The sequence below is a fragment of the Chlorocebus sabaeus genome, chromosome 11 (genome assembly GCF_047675955.1).
Source record: "Chlorocebus sabaeus isolate Y175 chromosome 11, mChlSab1.0.hap1, whole genome shotgun sequence".
NCBI classification, from domain to species: Eukaryota; Metazoa; Chordata; class Mammalia; order Primates; family Cercopithecidae; genus Chlorocebus; species Chlorocebus sabaeus.
Genome location: NC_132914.1, coordinates 99,401,278 through 99,416,993, shown reverse-complemented (window position 1 = coordinate 99,416,993; position 15,716 = coordinate 99,401,278). Strand labels below are relative to the sequence as shown.

The 15,716-nt window shown below is 36.0% G+C and overlaps 1 protein-coding gene across 1 annotated transcript in view; it reads left to right on the top strand.

Moving 5' to 3' along the window:
- NUP37 (nucleoporin 37) overlaps positions 1–15,716 on the top strand; it is a 47,273-nt gene that overhangs the window by 4,758 nt on the left and 26,799 nt on the right. The window contains exons 3-4 of the mRNA XM_008004437.3: positions 3,143–3,267; positions 14,265–14,337. Of these exons, the coding sequence (XP_008002628.1) occupies positions 3,143–3,267; positions 14,265–14,337 (198 nt within the window). The remainder of the gene's footprint in view (positions 1–3,142; positions 3,268–14,264; positions 14,338–15,716) is intronic.

Below are 15,716 nucleotides of genomic sequence, written 5' to 3'. Positions count from 1 at the left end.
TAATGAAGACCCCTTGAATAGACTTAGAAATCTGCTATGTATTTTACACTTTTTAAAGTGTACATGTATCAAATAGAACTAGCCACATTTCACGTGCTTCATAAGGTCCTGTATGGCTAGTGGCTACCATATCAGACAGCACAGTTCTCTCTGCATTTTCCTCTGTAAATTGACAATAATCTTTAATATAATAATAATACTCTTTAGTTCTCAGCAATATATTATGATTCAGAGAAGATAATATATTTTAATACAAATTTCAGGGTAGTATCTAAATGTTTAAAACTGTGAAAGAGGTATTAGACTCAGAATGGTAAATGGATTTTATGTTATTTGTCACTCTATTTGAGTGGACAGAGTTGTTGCTTATAATGCTTTCAGGCTGAGGCTGAATCCGCTGCTTAGTGTGTCTTCACCTAGAGGAGATCAGCTATGGCCAAATACTTGCCATCGTTAATTTAGACTGACTTGGTGTGGTTCCAGAGATGGAACATGGAATAATGAGTAGAATTTACATGGAAACAGATTTTGGCTTAACGTTAAGAACTCTTCTAATAATTAGAGTTATTCCCCAATTGAATAAACTTTCCAAAGAAGTAGCTAGTTCCCTCTCACTGGAAGTGTTCAGAGAGAGGGGTTGTGTAAACTCAGATGCTCTCCTAGGGATTCAAGCATTAGGGGAAAGAATTGAACTAGAGAAAATTCAGTCTTGACTAACTGAAATTCTGTATTTGGCCTTAAATGGGTGTGGTAGGAGGGCCTGCCAGTTTCAAACCTTATAATAGCACTTCCATCAACCTGGCTTTGCCCCAACCTCAAATAACCGAAGCCTTGTATAATCATTTGTATTATAGCAAGTTTTCCAAAGTGTCTTAATTTCCTGCCTATACAATTCTGCTTACACCCCAAACTAAATCCAAAATAGCATTTGTCTCTGCCTATACCACACACACACCCTGGCCTTTTAGTTGGCTCAGTGGCAAACAGTGCTGCCAGGAAAAAAGGTTTCACTGGTAATATAAAAAGCCCAGGCTATACAGTCCCTGGGATTTCTTTATCCCCATGACCACCCAGTAATCCCGTATGTGATTTGGGTAACAAATTATAGGACCTGATTGTCAATAATATTGTTACGGTAGCAAGATGATGTGTATTTACATGTAAAAACTTCATTTTTAAGAGACTGATTTGTCAAGTTTGGAAAAATAGATGTAATCCAAACTGTGAAGTCAGCTATGATTAGGCTTCTAAACTTATTTTAAAATTGCTTAGTGGCTGCTGTCTTGGCGTATCTGGCTGTTAGCTATACAACTATTATACACACAAATTATGAAGTAGTAAAATTTGACAGTGTTTTTCTTTCCTTGATATGTGTATTTCTATTCTTTCATTTATGGAAAAACTTTGCTGTTAACTTTAAGTTCACCTGAAATTTGAAGTTATTTTCAAAGGGTATCTGAATTATATAGAGAAAGATGTGTAGTATGTTTGTGAAATGACTTTACTAGGATCCCATAGGCTATCCTGGAAAAATCAGTATATCTACTTGGATTTCATTCGAGTATACATTATAAAACTTTGCATTTAGATTCTGGGTGAATGGAATTCTTAGATCAGGCCTTCAAGTAATTCCTATCAATATAGACATACGTATTTCATTAAATATCAAGTTTCACCTGCTAGATTTTTTTTCCCTGATACTAAAAATAACTAGTTAACACACAAGATTTCTTGGACAAATTTGTCATGAAAATTTGGCGTTAGTCTCTAGACCCAGTTCAGGTATTGATTTAAATAACAGAACAATGATATACTTATTTTTAAAATTGCAAAAAATTTTTTATCATTTTTTTTTAACCTTTCCTATGGTGCTGAGCAGTATTTTAATGCTTATAAAATATGTGTTATCCATAAAGGCATAAAGAATAATAAGATGAATCCCTATATACCTGCTGCCTATTTTAAGAAAAGGAACATTAGCAATTCTTTTGAGGCCCCCTAAGTATCCTTCCCTTACTCATGGTAGGTATTTTGCATGGCAGGGTTTTCTTTTTGTTTGTCTATTTTTTCCTGCTTCCCCCTTAAGGGCCCTGGATCTATGCAGAGATCTCTGATCTGGCATCCTTCCTTGTCCTGGCACTAGGATTTGTCTCCTCTCTCTTGCAAACTGAAGCTTTAAATCATTGCATGTAGGCAGATGCCCTTATAACAGCTGCATACCTTGGTAGTTGTTTGCTTGTCTGTATTTGAATTTTTGCAGTGTTGTAATGGGAGAACTTATCAGGTTATTGTCCCCATTGCCAGCGATGGATGGCTTGACTTTTAAAGTTGATTTTTTTTCTCACCTTCCCATGAAGATAAACTGAAATCATTCTAGTAGGGCTGAACTAGATAAATAAGCCAACTTTATTAAGCATTTATTCCCAGAATCAAATATCTAAAACTAACCAGATTATTTCTTACATATTCACTATTCATAGACTGTAATAGTCCAGATGAATTATTTGTAGCATCTTACACACATATAATGCCACATGTAACACTACATGAACATCGTTGACACTGATTATAAAGACTTTGAGATCTTTATGAGGTCCCAAGGTATTTTCCATGTAATCAAAATGTTCAGTGTATTTTTTTAAATATTGTCAGTAGATAATCCGGTTCTGGTAATTCATTTACCTAGAATATTTTGATTCTTTAGAGCATTCCATTTTCTTTGTTTTCTTTTTTTATAAAGTAGAGACAGGTCTCACTATGTTGCCCAGTCTGGTCTAAGACTCCTGAGCTCCAGCAATCCTTCCGCCTCAGCCTCGCAAAGTGTTGGGATTATAGACGTGAGCCAACACGCCTGACCAAGCAGTCCCTTTTCATTGAACTTATTATGAAATGCCTCCTAAGATAAAGTGGAACATATTTACTGTTTGTTTCTAGTTGCCTTAGAGAGTTATTTTGTGAGGCCTAGACAACTTTGGATTTTTTTTTTTTAATTCAATGAACTGGTTAAATCTTAATATGTAATTTGCTTTTGAACTTTTCAAAAGCATAAACATAACCTTCTGATAAATTCATTATAATGAAATACAGAATATTATATTGTTTGTTCTCATTACTTACTAAAACATTTACTGTGTATGCTTAGGAAGAAGAAGCAGACGTTGAAGGCATTCAATATAAAACACTTCGAACATTTCACCATGGAGTCAGGGTCGATGGCATAGCTTGGAGCCCAGAGACTAGACTTGATTCACTGCCTCCAGTAATCAAGTAAGTTTAACAGTACCAAATGCATTCTTTACTAGTGTACTTTGATTGTGTTACATGATCTGAAGTCTGATCATAGATACTTTTTTCTCTATTTCCATTTTCCACAACCCAAGATACTAGATATTTTGATACTTGCTACTACTTAATAATTTAGGCTTATCATCTGAATTTGTAATTTAAAGATACAGCCATGACTGTGATTCTTTGACCATGTGTTTCAGATACTGAATCAAGGTCTTTACAGATTGTTCACTGAATTTACAACTTAATTGAAAGTACAACTCTTAAAATAACTAAATGTAGTTGAGATGTTAATGAGCTTTCCTTCCCCACACATAGGCCAAGATCACATTTTCTTGTCTAACAGTATGTAAATCTGTAGTTCTGGTCCTTGGACTTCAGTTTTTGTGAAAGTGTTTAAAAAGAATGATGGTTTTCTGAGAAAAAATCCTAGCAATGCCTGCTGAAACCCTCTTTACAGGGGCAAGAATATGTTAGGTTATTTAAGATTTGTTACAAAACACTAGCCTTGCCTCCTACAAATGTCAAATCTAAAAGATGTGTCTTTTTTAGTAAACAGTTCTTAGGAACTAAAAGTTATCAACTATTAAGCTAACTTCATTTTTTAAATTAAGGGATAATTTAGATACTCTGATATTCTTAGCTGTTAAGGGTACAGTTTGATCAGTTTTGACAAATGCATATTCTGTATAATCCACACCCTATTCATGCACAGTGTTTCTGTCACCCAAGAAAGTTTCTTCATATTTCTTCCCAGTTAATCATTGTACCCCACTCCCTACAGAAGCAACCATTGATCCGATTTCTATTACCAGAAATCAGTTTTGCCTGTTCTAGAACTTCATATAAGTGGAATGATACAGAATGTTTTTTGTGTCTGGCTTGTTTTTGCAATTTTTCCACATTGTTATGTATACCAGTGCTTTTTAAGTAGTACTTCATTGCAGTGTATCAATAGACCATAGTCTGTTTATTCATTCTTCTATAAATGGGTACCAATATAGTTTCCAGACTTTAGTTATTATTTTTTGCTGAATACTGCTTTGGGTGGTTATATGATTTAATTTATCTTAGGAGTAGAATTGCTGAGTCACAGGGTAGATGTATGTTTAACATTTTAAGAAAGTGCCTGTTTCTAAAGTGGCTCTACCATTTTGTCTTTTCCCCAATAATCTAAGGGTGGTCTTCCTACTCTTCAACACTCATTCATTCATTTTGAGATAAGGTCTGGCTCTATTGCCCAGGCTGGAGTACAGTGGCACCATCTCCACTCACTGCAGTCTCTACCTCCCAGGCTCAAACCATCTTCCCACCTCAGCCTCCTCCTGAGTAGCTGGGACTATAGGCGCCCATCATCATGCCTGGCTAATTTTGGTATTTTTTGTAGGGACAGGGATTTGCCTGTCCCTACAAACTGTTGCCCAGGCTGGCCTCAAACTCCTAAGCTCAGGCAATCCACCTGCCTCGGCCTCCCAAAGTGCTGAGATGACAGTATCAGCCACCATACCTGGCCTATTCTCCATTATTTACTATTGTAAATGTTTTTTTTTTTTTTTATAATACAGGGTCTCACTCTGTCACCCAGGCTGACAGCCAGACCCGTGATCACAGCTCACTGCAGCCTCAACCTCCCTTGGCTCAGCCTCAACCGTCCCTCTTACCTCAGCCTCCCAAGTAGCTGGAACTACAGGCATGCACCACCACTCCCAGCTAAGTTTTTGTATTTTTTGCAGTGATGGGGTTTTGCCGTGTTGCCCAGTCTGGTCTCGAGCACCCAGGCTCAAGCAGTTTACCCACCTTGACCTCCCAAAGTGTTAGGATTACAGGCATAAGCCACTGTGCCCAGCCTGTCTTTTTAATTTTAGCCATTCTAGTTGATGCCACAATGACATTTCCGTGATGACTGATGATGCTGATGCTTTTTTGGTGTATTCGTTTCTTCTATTAGAAATCATTGTGTGATTTCTTATAGGTTGTGAAGATGTTGCATGTTTTTTCCTAGAAGCCTGTACCGATATTTAGCTAACTTAGTTTTGAATAATCTACACAATAGCATTTGTCAGCATACGTGATGTCATTGCCAGCAGCCAGTGTGCTGTTAGTTTCCTTTTATATTAAAAGAAAGTGGTCACAATATCTAGACCTAAACAAGAACAAGTCTCTGATTCTTTAAATTTTGAAAGCTGTGGAAACAGTCTTTTTCCCTTGGTTTTAAGTTTTGTGATACTTTAATCTAGATATTCAGCTGTTGTATTCTATACTCTCCTTGTTGCTTGGTACTTGTTTTCCTGTCCTCTTTTTAGTGAATTTGCTGTGTTTCATCATTTCTGGTTGGTGTATTTGTTTGGTTGGTTTTTTCTTATTTTTTGGTAAACTGTCTCAAGTCCTTTTTGGAACTGTACAAATATCAGTAACAAATTCGAAAAACATTAGCAGGTCATTAATTTTAGACTATTTTTAGAGCAAGATGACAGCACAATCTTGTTTTCAAATAAATTATTTTTTATTATAAAATAATAAATGCTTAATAGATAAAATTTAGAAAACACAGAAAATAAAAAGGAGAATGCCACCTGTACTCCCAATACCCTTTTCATTTTTGTACATAATTGTACGTAATTATGATTATACTAGAGTAACTCTCTATACTTTTTTTACTTTACTTTTTTATAGTATTCTAAAATAAATAGTCTGTCACCATGACTAAGGTATAACTCAGCATCTCTCTTATCATCATTAATTTTTATCTTACATTTAGAAACCCTTTATGATGGCTTATCATTAGCATGTAGTTGCCTTAAATTCTCTTCTCCCTGCCTTTCTACTCTTTCCATCACTACTTGCTTTTCTTTTACAGTGGCCAGAGAATTCATTGTTCATCTTTTTTCAGTTCTCTGAGATTTTCTGGTTCAGTTAAAGAAGGACTTAAATATCCCTAAAACAGCAAGGATTCAAAGAAAAGTGGAGCAACACAAGGCTGGCCATAAAGTTTTCTGGGTTTGTTTGTTTGGTTTTATTTAGATCCTAGTAAGATTATAAATTTTCTTTTTAAGTAAGTATTCTTTGATTACTGTAACTCCTCTGTTTGCTGACATTTTTACTGAACTTGGCCTCATTTTGCTATTAATACCTCTTTACAAACCCTCTTAGTTGGGATATTTCTTTTAACAACTTCCAAAATAGCTTTTATCTGTTTTAGAGGTGACATTTTGAACAAAGTTTTGTTATAACTGAGGAAATCGACTGAAGGAGACCCTCAACATGAGTGATATTATTGTGGCAAATTTGTGTAGAGTTTCCTATGAGCAAAGAAATAATGAATTCCCATCCCCCAAAATATTAATGGGATAAATTCAAAGGAGAAGAATTAGGTAGAATAAGCTTTGTTTTACAGTTTTTTTCTTACCCTTTATTTGCATGTATAAAATATAGCATACATGCTTAAACATACATATAGTATGTATTAGGGTTCTCTAGAGGGACAGAACAAATAGGGTAGGTGTATATATGAAGGAGAGTTTATTAAGGAGTATTGACTCACATGATCACAAGATGAAGTCCCACAATAAGGCGTCTGCAAGCTGAGGAGCAAGGTAGCCAGTCGGAGTCCCAAAACCTCACAAGTAGGAAGGCCAACAGTGCAGCCTTCAATCTGTGGCCTAAGGCCCAAGAGCCCCTGACAAACCACTGGTGTAAGCCTACGAGTCCAGAAGCTGAAGAACTTGAGTCTAATGTTCGAGGGCAGGAAGCATCCAACACAGGAGAAAGATGAAGGCTGGAAGACTTAGCAAGTTAGCTCCTTCCACTTCCATCTGTCTGTTTTTTCTAGTTGTGCTGGCAGCCAATTGGATCGTGCCCACCCACATTGTGGGTGTGTCTTTCTGAGGGTGGGTCTTCCCCTTCCACTCCACTGACTCAAGTGTTAATCTCTTCTGGCAACACCCAGAAACACCCGAATACACCCAGAATCAGTACTTTGTATCTTTCAATCCAATCAAGTTGACCCTTAATATTAACCAGCACAGAGTATATATGTGCATTGTAACATGTTTATTATAAACACTCATGTAGTCATCACAGAGGTCGAGTGATAGGACATTGCTAGCACTTGACGTTGCCAGTGTGCCCTTCTCCAATCAACCTTCTTCTTTCCCCTTAAAGGCTGTCAGTTTCATGTTTATTAGGATAATTATCTCCTTGCTTTTTTTTGTAATTTTATCAGTTACTGATGCATCCCTGAGCAATATAGCTTAATTTTGTCTGCTTATGAACTTTCTTATGAATAGAATAATACTATATGTATTTTTTTGTCCTGCTTTGTTCACTTCACATTATATATATGAGATTCATCCATGTTTCTACTTGTAGATCTAATTATTTATTACTATGTAGTATTTCGTTGTGAGTCTATGACAGTTTATGCATTCTATTAATACTATATTTCCAGTTTGGGGTTCTGAATGTGCTGTTTGAACATTACTGTGCATATATATCATAATGTACATGTGCACATTTTTTTTTTTTTGAGACAGAGTCTACCCTTAACATACTTGAAACATACTTTTCCCCTAACAGCTGACACATATTTCTTCAGTGTTTCTTAGGCCTTTTCTTTCTCCTCCTTTTCCCCTTTTTTTTCCTTGTCTTGTCCACTTGTGAAAGGTGTGAAGAATGATTGGGGAGATGGACTGACAGGTCAACCAAAGGGAAGCTGACTAGCCTAGACAGGGGAGTTTGAACTAAAGTGGGCAAAATTCTGATATCAAAACTTGGGCATTAGCAACCTATCATTCCATGTGTATGCCAATGCAGAATAGGAGGGGATTTTTTTTTTTTTAACGTGTTGTCATTGTTACCAAAACACGAGGGATTGGTCTAGGCCCTGTTGCGTACCACACAGAAAGCCAGTGACTAAGACAACGAGTATTGCAAGGGAAGAAGGCTTTATTCAGGTGCTGCAGCTGAGGAGATGGGAGATAAGTCTCAAATCCATCTCACTAACCCACTAAAATTAGGGATTTATACAGCAGGGAAGAAATGTAACTACATGTAGAAAGACAGGAATTGTAGGGTGTAAGGAACCAATCATGACAAACGAGGGGTCTGGTGTCTCATTGTCCAGATGCAATGATCTGGTAAGTTTCAGTTCCTTTATACTATCTGGGAGGCCTGAAGGTCAGTTTCCTGAGAAAGGAACTCAGAGAAGACAAATAAAAGTTTCAGGCTTTAAGAACAGGAGAGTCAATCTCTGTAATTATCCCCAAACCGTAAACATTAGTTCTGTGGGGAAGTTGGGCCAGTTTCACCATCAGGACCACAAAGTGTACCTGATTGGGTTTTGGCTCTCCCTGTTTTTTTTTGCTTTTTGCCAGACCTGTTATGTCCCAAATCAAAGCACCTATTTTTATAATGCGTTGTTAATTAAATATAGATATTCATTAGGTTAAGTGACAGTAATGGTAAGAGTGTACATTTGCATTTTAAAATGAGATTGATAGAGTGCTTTCATTTATTAATACAAAGGGCATTAGAAGTAAACTAATCCAGTCTCCTTTACTTTATTGAGGAGGAAACTGAGCCCTGAGTAGTTAAATGCCATCTTCAAGTTGCATAGCTAGAAAGTAGTAGAGCCACTACTAGGCTGACATGGTTAATCAAATGAAAATCTTGTTAAAATATGGCAGATTTTTAGGGGATAACTTGATACTCAACATCTGTTAAGCAATTTAATGAAACAGTCATGTATTTGTATACGATTTATGAGGGTATATTTGTTTCCCACTGTTGCCATAACAAATCACCACAAGCATGATAACTTAAAACAACAACAGAAATTTATTATCACAGTTCTGGAGGCACATGTTCAAAATCACATTATCAGTGGGGTTGGTTTATTAGGCTCTGAGGGAGAATTCATTCCATGCCTGTTTTCTAGATTCTGTTGGTGACCAGGAGTCCTTGACTTTCTTTGCCTTGTTGATGCATCACTTCAATCTCTTGCCCTTCATACCTCCTTCTCCTCTGTGTTTATCCTTTTTTGTGTTTCTTTCATTGTTAAATTTAGGGCCCACCCTAGATCCAGGATGATCATCTCAGTATCCTTTAATTTAATCATGTTTGCAAAACCCTATTTTCAAATAAAGCAGCACTTATAGTTACCAGGGGTTAGCAGATAGACTTATCTTTTTGAGGACACTTTTTTTGTTTTTTTTGTTTGTTTGTTTTTTGTTTTTGTTTTTTTTGAGAGGAAGTCTCGCTCTGTCACCCAGGCTGGAGTGCATTGGCGTGATCTCGGCTCACTGCAACCTCAACCTCCCAAGTTCAAGTGATTCTCCTGCCTCAGCCTCCAGAGTAGCTGGGATTACAGGTGCACATCACCATGCCCAGCGAATTTTTGTATTTTTAGTAGAGATGTGATTTCGCCATGTTGACCAGGCTGGTCTCAAACTGACCTCAAGTGATCCGCCCACCTCGACCACCTGAAGTGCTAGGATCACAGGCGGGAGCCACTGTGCCCGACCTGAGGGCACTTTTTAACCTGCTAAAGATAATATGGAATTCTTGCTGTTCAGACAGAGTTTCGCTCCTGTCACCCAGACTGGAGTGCAATGGCGTGATCTTGGCTCACTACAACCTCTGCCTCCCAGGCTCAAGAGATTTTCCTACCTCAGTCTCCGAAGTGGCTGGGACTACAGGCACACGCCGCTGCACCCGGCTAATTGTTTTTTGTTTTTTTTTTTTTTTTTTTTTGTAGAGATGGGGTTTTGCCATGTTACCCAGGCTGGTCTGGAACGCCTGGCTCAAGTAGTCTGCCCACTTGGGCCTCCCAAAGTGCTGGGATTACAGGCATAAGCCACTGCACCCGACCATGGCATTCTTGTGCAATATATAAATATATAGAGGTGCAAAATAAACTGTATGCTAATATAGTGCATGGTATCCCCTTTCATAAGAACCCTCACTAGACAACCAAGGAAGCCAAAGACTGAAAACTACAAAACATTTCAGAAAGAAATGAAAGATACAAATAAATAGAAAGAAAGCCTGTGTTCATGGATTGAAAGATTTCGTAGTATTAAAGTGTCTATGCTACCCAAAGCTCTACAGAGTCAATGAAGTCCTTATCAATCTCTGTGGCACTTTTTACAGAAACAGAAAAACCATCCTAAAATTCAAATGGAATCTCAAAGGACCAGGTCTCACACTTCTTTATTTCAAATCATATTACAGTGCTATACAGTAATCAAAACAGTATGGTACTGGCATAAAGATAAATATGTAGACCAATGGAACACAGTGGAAAACTTAGGAAAAATACCTTCACATAGCCATCAAATGATCTTTGACAAAGGTTCCAAGACTACACAATGGGGAAAAGGATAGTCTCTTCAATAAATGGTGTTGAATAAACTGAGTATCATGCAGAATGATAAAACTGGACCTTGCACAAATGAGCTCGAAATGGGACCTAAACATAAGACCTGAAACTATAAAACTCCTAAAAGAAAAGATCTGGAAAAAGCTGTATGACTCTAGATTTGGCAGTTATTTCTTAGTTTTGATAACAAAAGTACAAGCAACAAAAGCAAAAATAGACAAATGAGACTAAATCAAACTTTAAAACGAGTACATGGCAAGGAAAGTCAACAGAGTCAAAAGGCAACCCACAGAATGGGGGAGAATATTTGCAAGCCATATACCTAACAAGGGGTTAATATCCAGAATGTATACAAAAAACTTCCACAACTCAACCACAACAAAATAAATGATCCAATTTAAAAATGATTCAAAAAGACTTAAACATTTCTCCAAAGAAGGTATATGAATGGCCAACAGGCATATGAAAAGATGTTCGACATCACTAATCATTAAAGAAATACAAATCAAAACCACATGAGAGGTTACCTCACATGTTAGGATTGCCACTACCAAAAAAGCAGAAAATAACAAATGCTGACCCAGGAAGTAGAGAAATTGGAACTCTTCTGTACTGTTGGTCAGTATGTAGCAATGGTGCAGCTGCTATGAAAAACATTCCAAAGGTTCCTCAGAAAATTAAAAATAGAATTACCTAATTGCTCTGGCTAGGCTTCCAGTATTATTTTGAATATAAGTGGCAAAAATGGACATCCTTGTTCCTAATCTTAAAAGAGAGACCACCATCTTTTCACCATTAAGAATGATGTTACTTGTGGGCTTGTCACAGGTGGCTTTTATTGTGATGAAGAATATTTTGTCTATACCTAATTTGTTGAGTTTTTATCAAGAAATAATGTTGTCTTTAGTCAAATTCTTTTTCTGCATCTGTTGAGATGATGTGGTTTTTGTCTTTCATTCTGTTAATAAAGTGAACCACATATATTTATTTGCGTATGTTGAACATCATTGCATCCCAGGGATAAGTCCCACTTGATCATGGTGAATAATCTTTTTAATGTACTCTTGAATACAGTTTGCTAGTATTTTGCCAACATAGTACTTGAAGTCCTAGCCAGAGCAATTAGATATGAAAAAGAATTAAAAGGCATCCATATAGAAAAGGAAGAAGTTAAATTATCTGTTTCCTGATGCATGATCTTATATAGAGAAAAGCTAAAGACTCCACCAAAAAAGTGTTAGAACTGATTAATGAATTCAGTAAAGTTGCATGATACAAATCAACATTCAAAAATCGGTAATCTTTCTAATATACTAACAATGAACTATCTGAAAAAGAAATTAAGGTAATATGATTTACAAAAGCATCAAAATATCTTAGGAATAAATTTAACTGAGGAGGTAAAAGATCTGCACACAGAAATGATAAAACATTGATGAAAGACATTGAACTTAGCACAAATAATTGGAAACATATCCTGTGTTCATGGATTGGATGAATTAATATTGTTAAAATGTTCTTACTCCTCAAAGCAATCCACAGATTCAATGCAGTGCCTACCTATCAAAACTCCAATGTCATTCTTTACAGAAATAGAAAAATAATTTAAAAATTTATATGAAATCATAAAACACCCCAGATAGCCAAAGCAATTTTGAGCACAAAAGAACAAACCCATAGGCATCACACTACCTGATTTCAAAATATATTGCAAAGCTGTGGTATTCAAGACAGCATGGTACTAACACAAAAAGAGATACCTCGACCAATAGAATAGGATAGAGAGCCCAGAAATAAATTCATGCATTTATGGTCAATCAGTTTTTTACAAAGATGCCAAGAACATACGATGAAGAAAGTACAGTGTCTTCAATGAATATTGTTGCAAAAAATGGTATATACACATGCAGAAGAATGAAATTAAACCATTATCTCACCCCATGTGCAGAATCAACTGAAATTGGATTAAAGACTTAAACCTAAGACCTTAAACTGTAAAATGGCTAGAAGAAAATAGAAAAAGCTTCACAACATTAATCTCCACAACAGTGAATTTTTTGGATCTGACCCTAAAAGTACAGGAAACAAAAGCAAAACTAGGCAAGTGGAATTGTATTAAACTAAAGAGCTGCACAGCAAAGAAAACAACAGAGTGAAGATGCAACCTACAGAGAGTGAGAAAATATTTGCAAATCATACATCTTGATAAGGGGCTAATATCAACAATATGTAAGGAACTCAAATTACTCAATAACAAGAAAACAGTTATATTTAAAAATGGACAAAGAACCTGAGTAGACATTTCTTGAAAGAAGACATGCTTTATTCCACTACCACTTTAATTTTACCTCTGAGAAGACCTTGGACAAAGAATCATTCCCTGGTGGCTTTGATCTGTTTTCTCTAACAACTCTTGACAAATTACTGGAAAGGGGTGTAGTAGCAAAGGTCTACTAACACATCAGGGTCTGTGGATTAAGAGCCTTTAGTTGAGAAAAAAATGGCTCACTGTAGTCAAACTAAAGAATGAATTTAGATCTGTGTATGATACTCTTTTTACCAAAGAATTGAAAATAAACTTTTGTTTTTCAGTATATAATTTGTATTTTTTTCTCAGCCATTGTCTCACATCCTGCGAATCTAGAAAATTTAGGATTAAAGGTAAACTAGTTTAAAAAGTGGCTATTGGCCGGGCGCAGTGCTCATGCCTGTAATCCCAGCACTTTGGGAGGCCAAGGTGGGTGGATCACCTGAGGTCAGGAGTTTGAGACCAGCCTGGCCAACATAGTGAAACCCTGTCTCTACTAAAAATACAATAATTAGCCATGTGTGGTGGAGGGCGCCTGTAATCCCAGCTACTTGGGAGGCTGAGGCAGGAGAATCTTTTGAACCTGGGAGGTGGAGGCTACAGTGAGCTGAGATCATACCACTGCACTCTAGCCTGGGCGACAAAGCAAGACTGTCTCAAAAAAAAAAAAAGGAGGGTTTGCTGCTTAGGTTTTGTTTTTTAATTTAATAATCCATTGATTACTGAAAAACATGTTTTAAATGTTTAAAGTATAAATAATACTCCAGCCTTTAGTAGGTATAAATGTATCAGCTTTTATAGTTATAAAAATAGTGTCTTACTTCATCTGATTTATTTGGAGGGATAGAAAAAACTAAGGATTATGGATAACAGAAGAGGGCAAAGACTAAAGTAGATGTATAACAATATTTTTAATATCTCTTGTTGACCTGGCTAAAATGAAGATACTTTTTAAAATCCATCCTTTTTTGCTTTTAAGAAAACATTTAAAATTAAATTCAAGTGCTGATTTAGTGTAAAATTCTATACTTTTATTATTGAAAAAGCAAATCCAGAATAGACTAACCTTTTGTATGTTCTCAAAATAAAATAATATGACTCCTACTTTCTATGATGGCTGTATAATACTTTTTACAATAAAGCCACAACAGTCTTCCTTCCCCCTCCATAAAAAGCATGATTATGAGTTATGATAAAAGCTTCAGTGACCTGGAGGGAAGGATGGGGGAAGGGGAGACCTTTCACTTACAAAGCCTGAAAATTGGTATATTTTTGTTTTTTTGCTTTCAGATTTTGTACTTCAGCTGCTGATATGAAAATTAGATTATTTACTTCAGATCTTCAAGATAAAAATGAATATAAGGTATGTTGACAACTGTCTAAATCTTTAGAGTTTATTTTAAAACGTGTTTGTTTTTTGCTTTTTTAATTGGATTTATTCCAATTTAAAACGGCTTTTTATGGTCATCATTAAAGTATATAATTTAGGGTCTCATTTACTCTAGGTTATAGTAACTAGCTTACTATATTACTAAGAACTAGGTTCTTAATAATGACTGCAGGTTATAAATCTGGTATCTCTTATTGAAATATTAGGTAGGAACAACAAATAAGAAAGAATTAGAAATTTACAGTTGGATATAGTAGAAGTATGATAGACATGACCATTCATAGAGTAAGAGTTGAACTTCATGGGAACAAATGATCAGTACAGCATAGCACAGGCAGGATTCCAAAGTGGTTAAGAGCACAGACACAGAAGCCAGATTCCTTGCATTTTAACCCCAGTATTATTACTTAGTAATGGTGTGACCTTGGTTGAGTAACCTAATCTCTTTGTGCTAATATCCTTACCTATAAAATGTGGGTAATCATAGCAGCTGCCTTATAGGATTACGAGCATTGACTGAGCAAATTCATATAAAATGCTTAGAATAATGTTGGTACATAGTAAACGCCGTATGTGTTTTCTGTTACTGTAATAATAACCCTCAGATTGGGTTGAAATTGCATCATGTTTTCTTATAAGAATGGTATTGCCTTCTTGGCTTTCTAATAAGCCAAAATATGAATATTGTTATAAAACAAAGATAAATTATAAACCTTTCCAATCATTTAGAAAATAGTAAAAAAAAATATATGCTGTAAGCTATTTACAATGGGCTTAATGTACTGTATGGATTGGTTAATTTAAGGCTGTACCAGAAATAACCAAGTATATAAATGGCACATAAAATTTTGACTTATCCAAAGTTAATATGCTAGTTATAATACACATTAAACATTTACTGTTAATTTAGTTTGTCTTGTAGACTGTGACAGAAGCTTTGGAGAATGATTTGGAGGACCTGGGTTTATTAAAGTTGCTCAGGAATGTTTGACCTAAATCCTTTTTTTCTTTTTTAATGTTATATTTCTACATAGTGAGCAGTACTATATAGAACTGCTTTAATAACCTCAGAACTGAGATCAAATTTGAGTTTTTGGAAAGAAGGAAGGGTAGAAAGAATGATAACCATTAAAGTAATTATCTGACAGGCCTATTTAGCATTTCAACTATGAAGATTTAGCCTTACCTGCTCACACAGTCCTCCACTGTGCAACTTCTCATTTGTTGCTTCTGTGTCAAGGAGATTTTTTGTGTTTGTGATGACTATGGGCTTATAACAACTAGCTGTCTTCACTGCTGGCAGTCACATTGAGCGTGTAAATGAAGGCATTAGATGGGGAAGTCTATCCTGT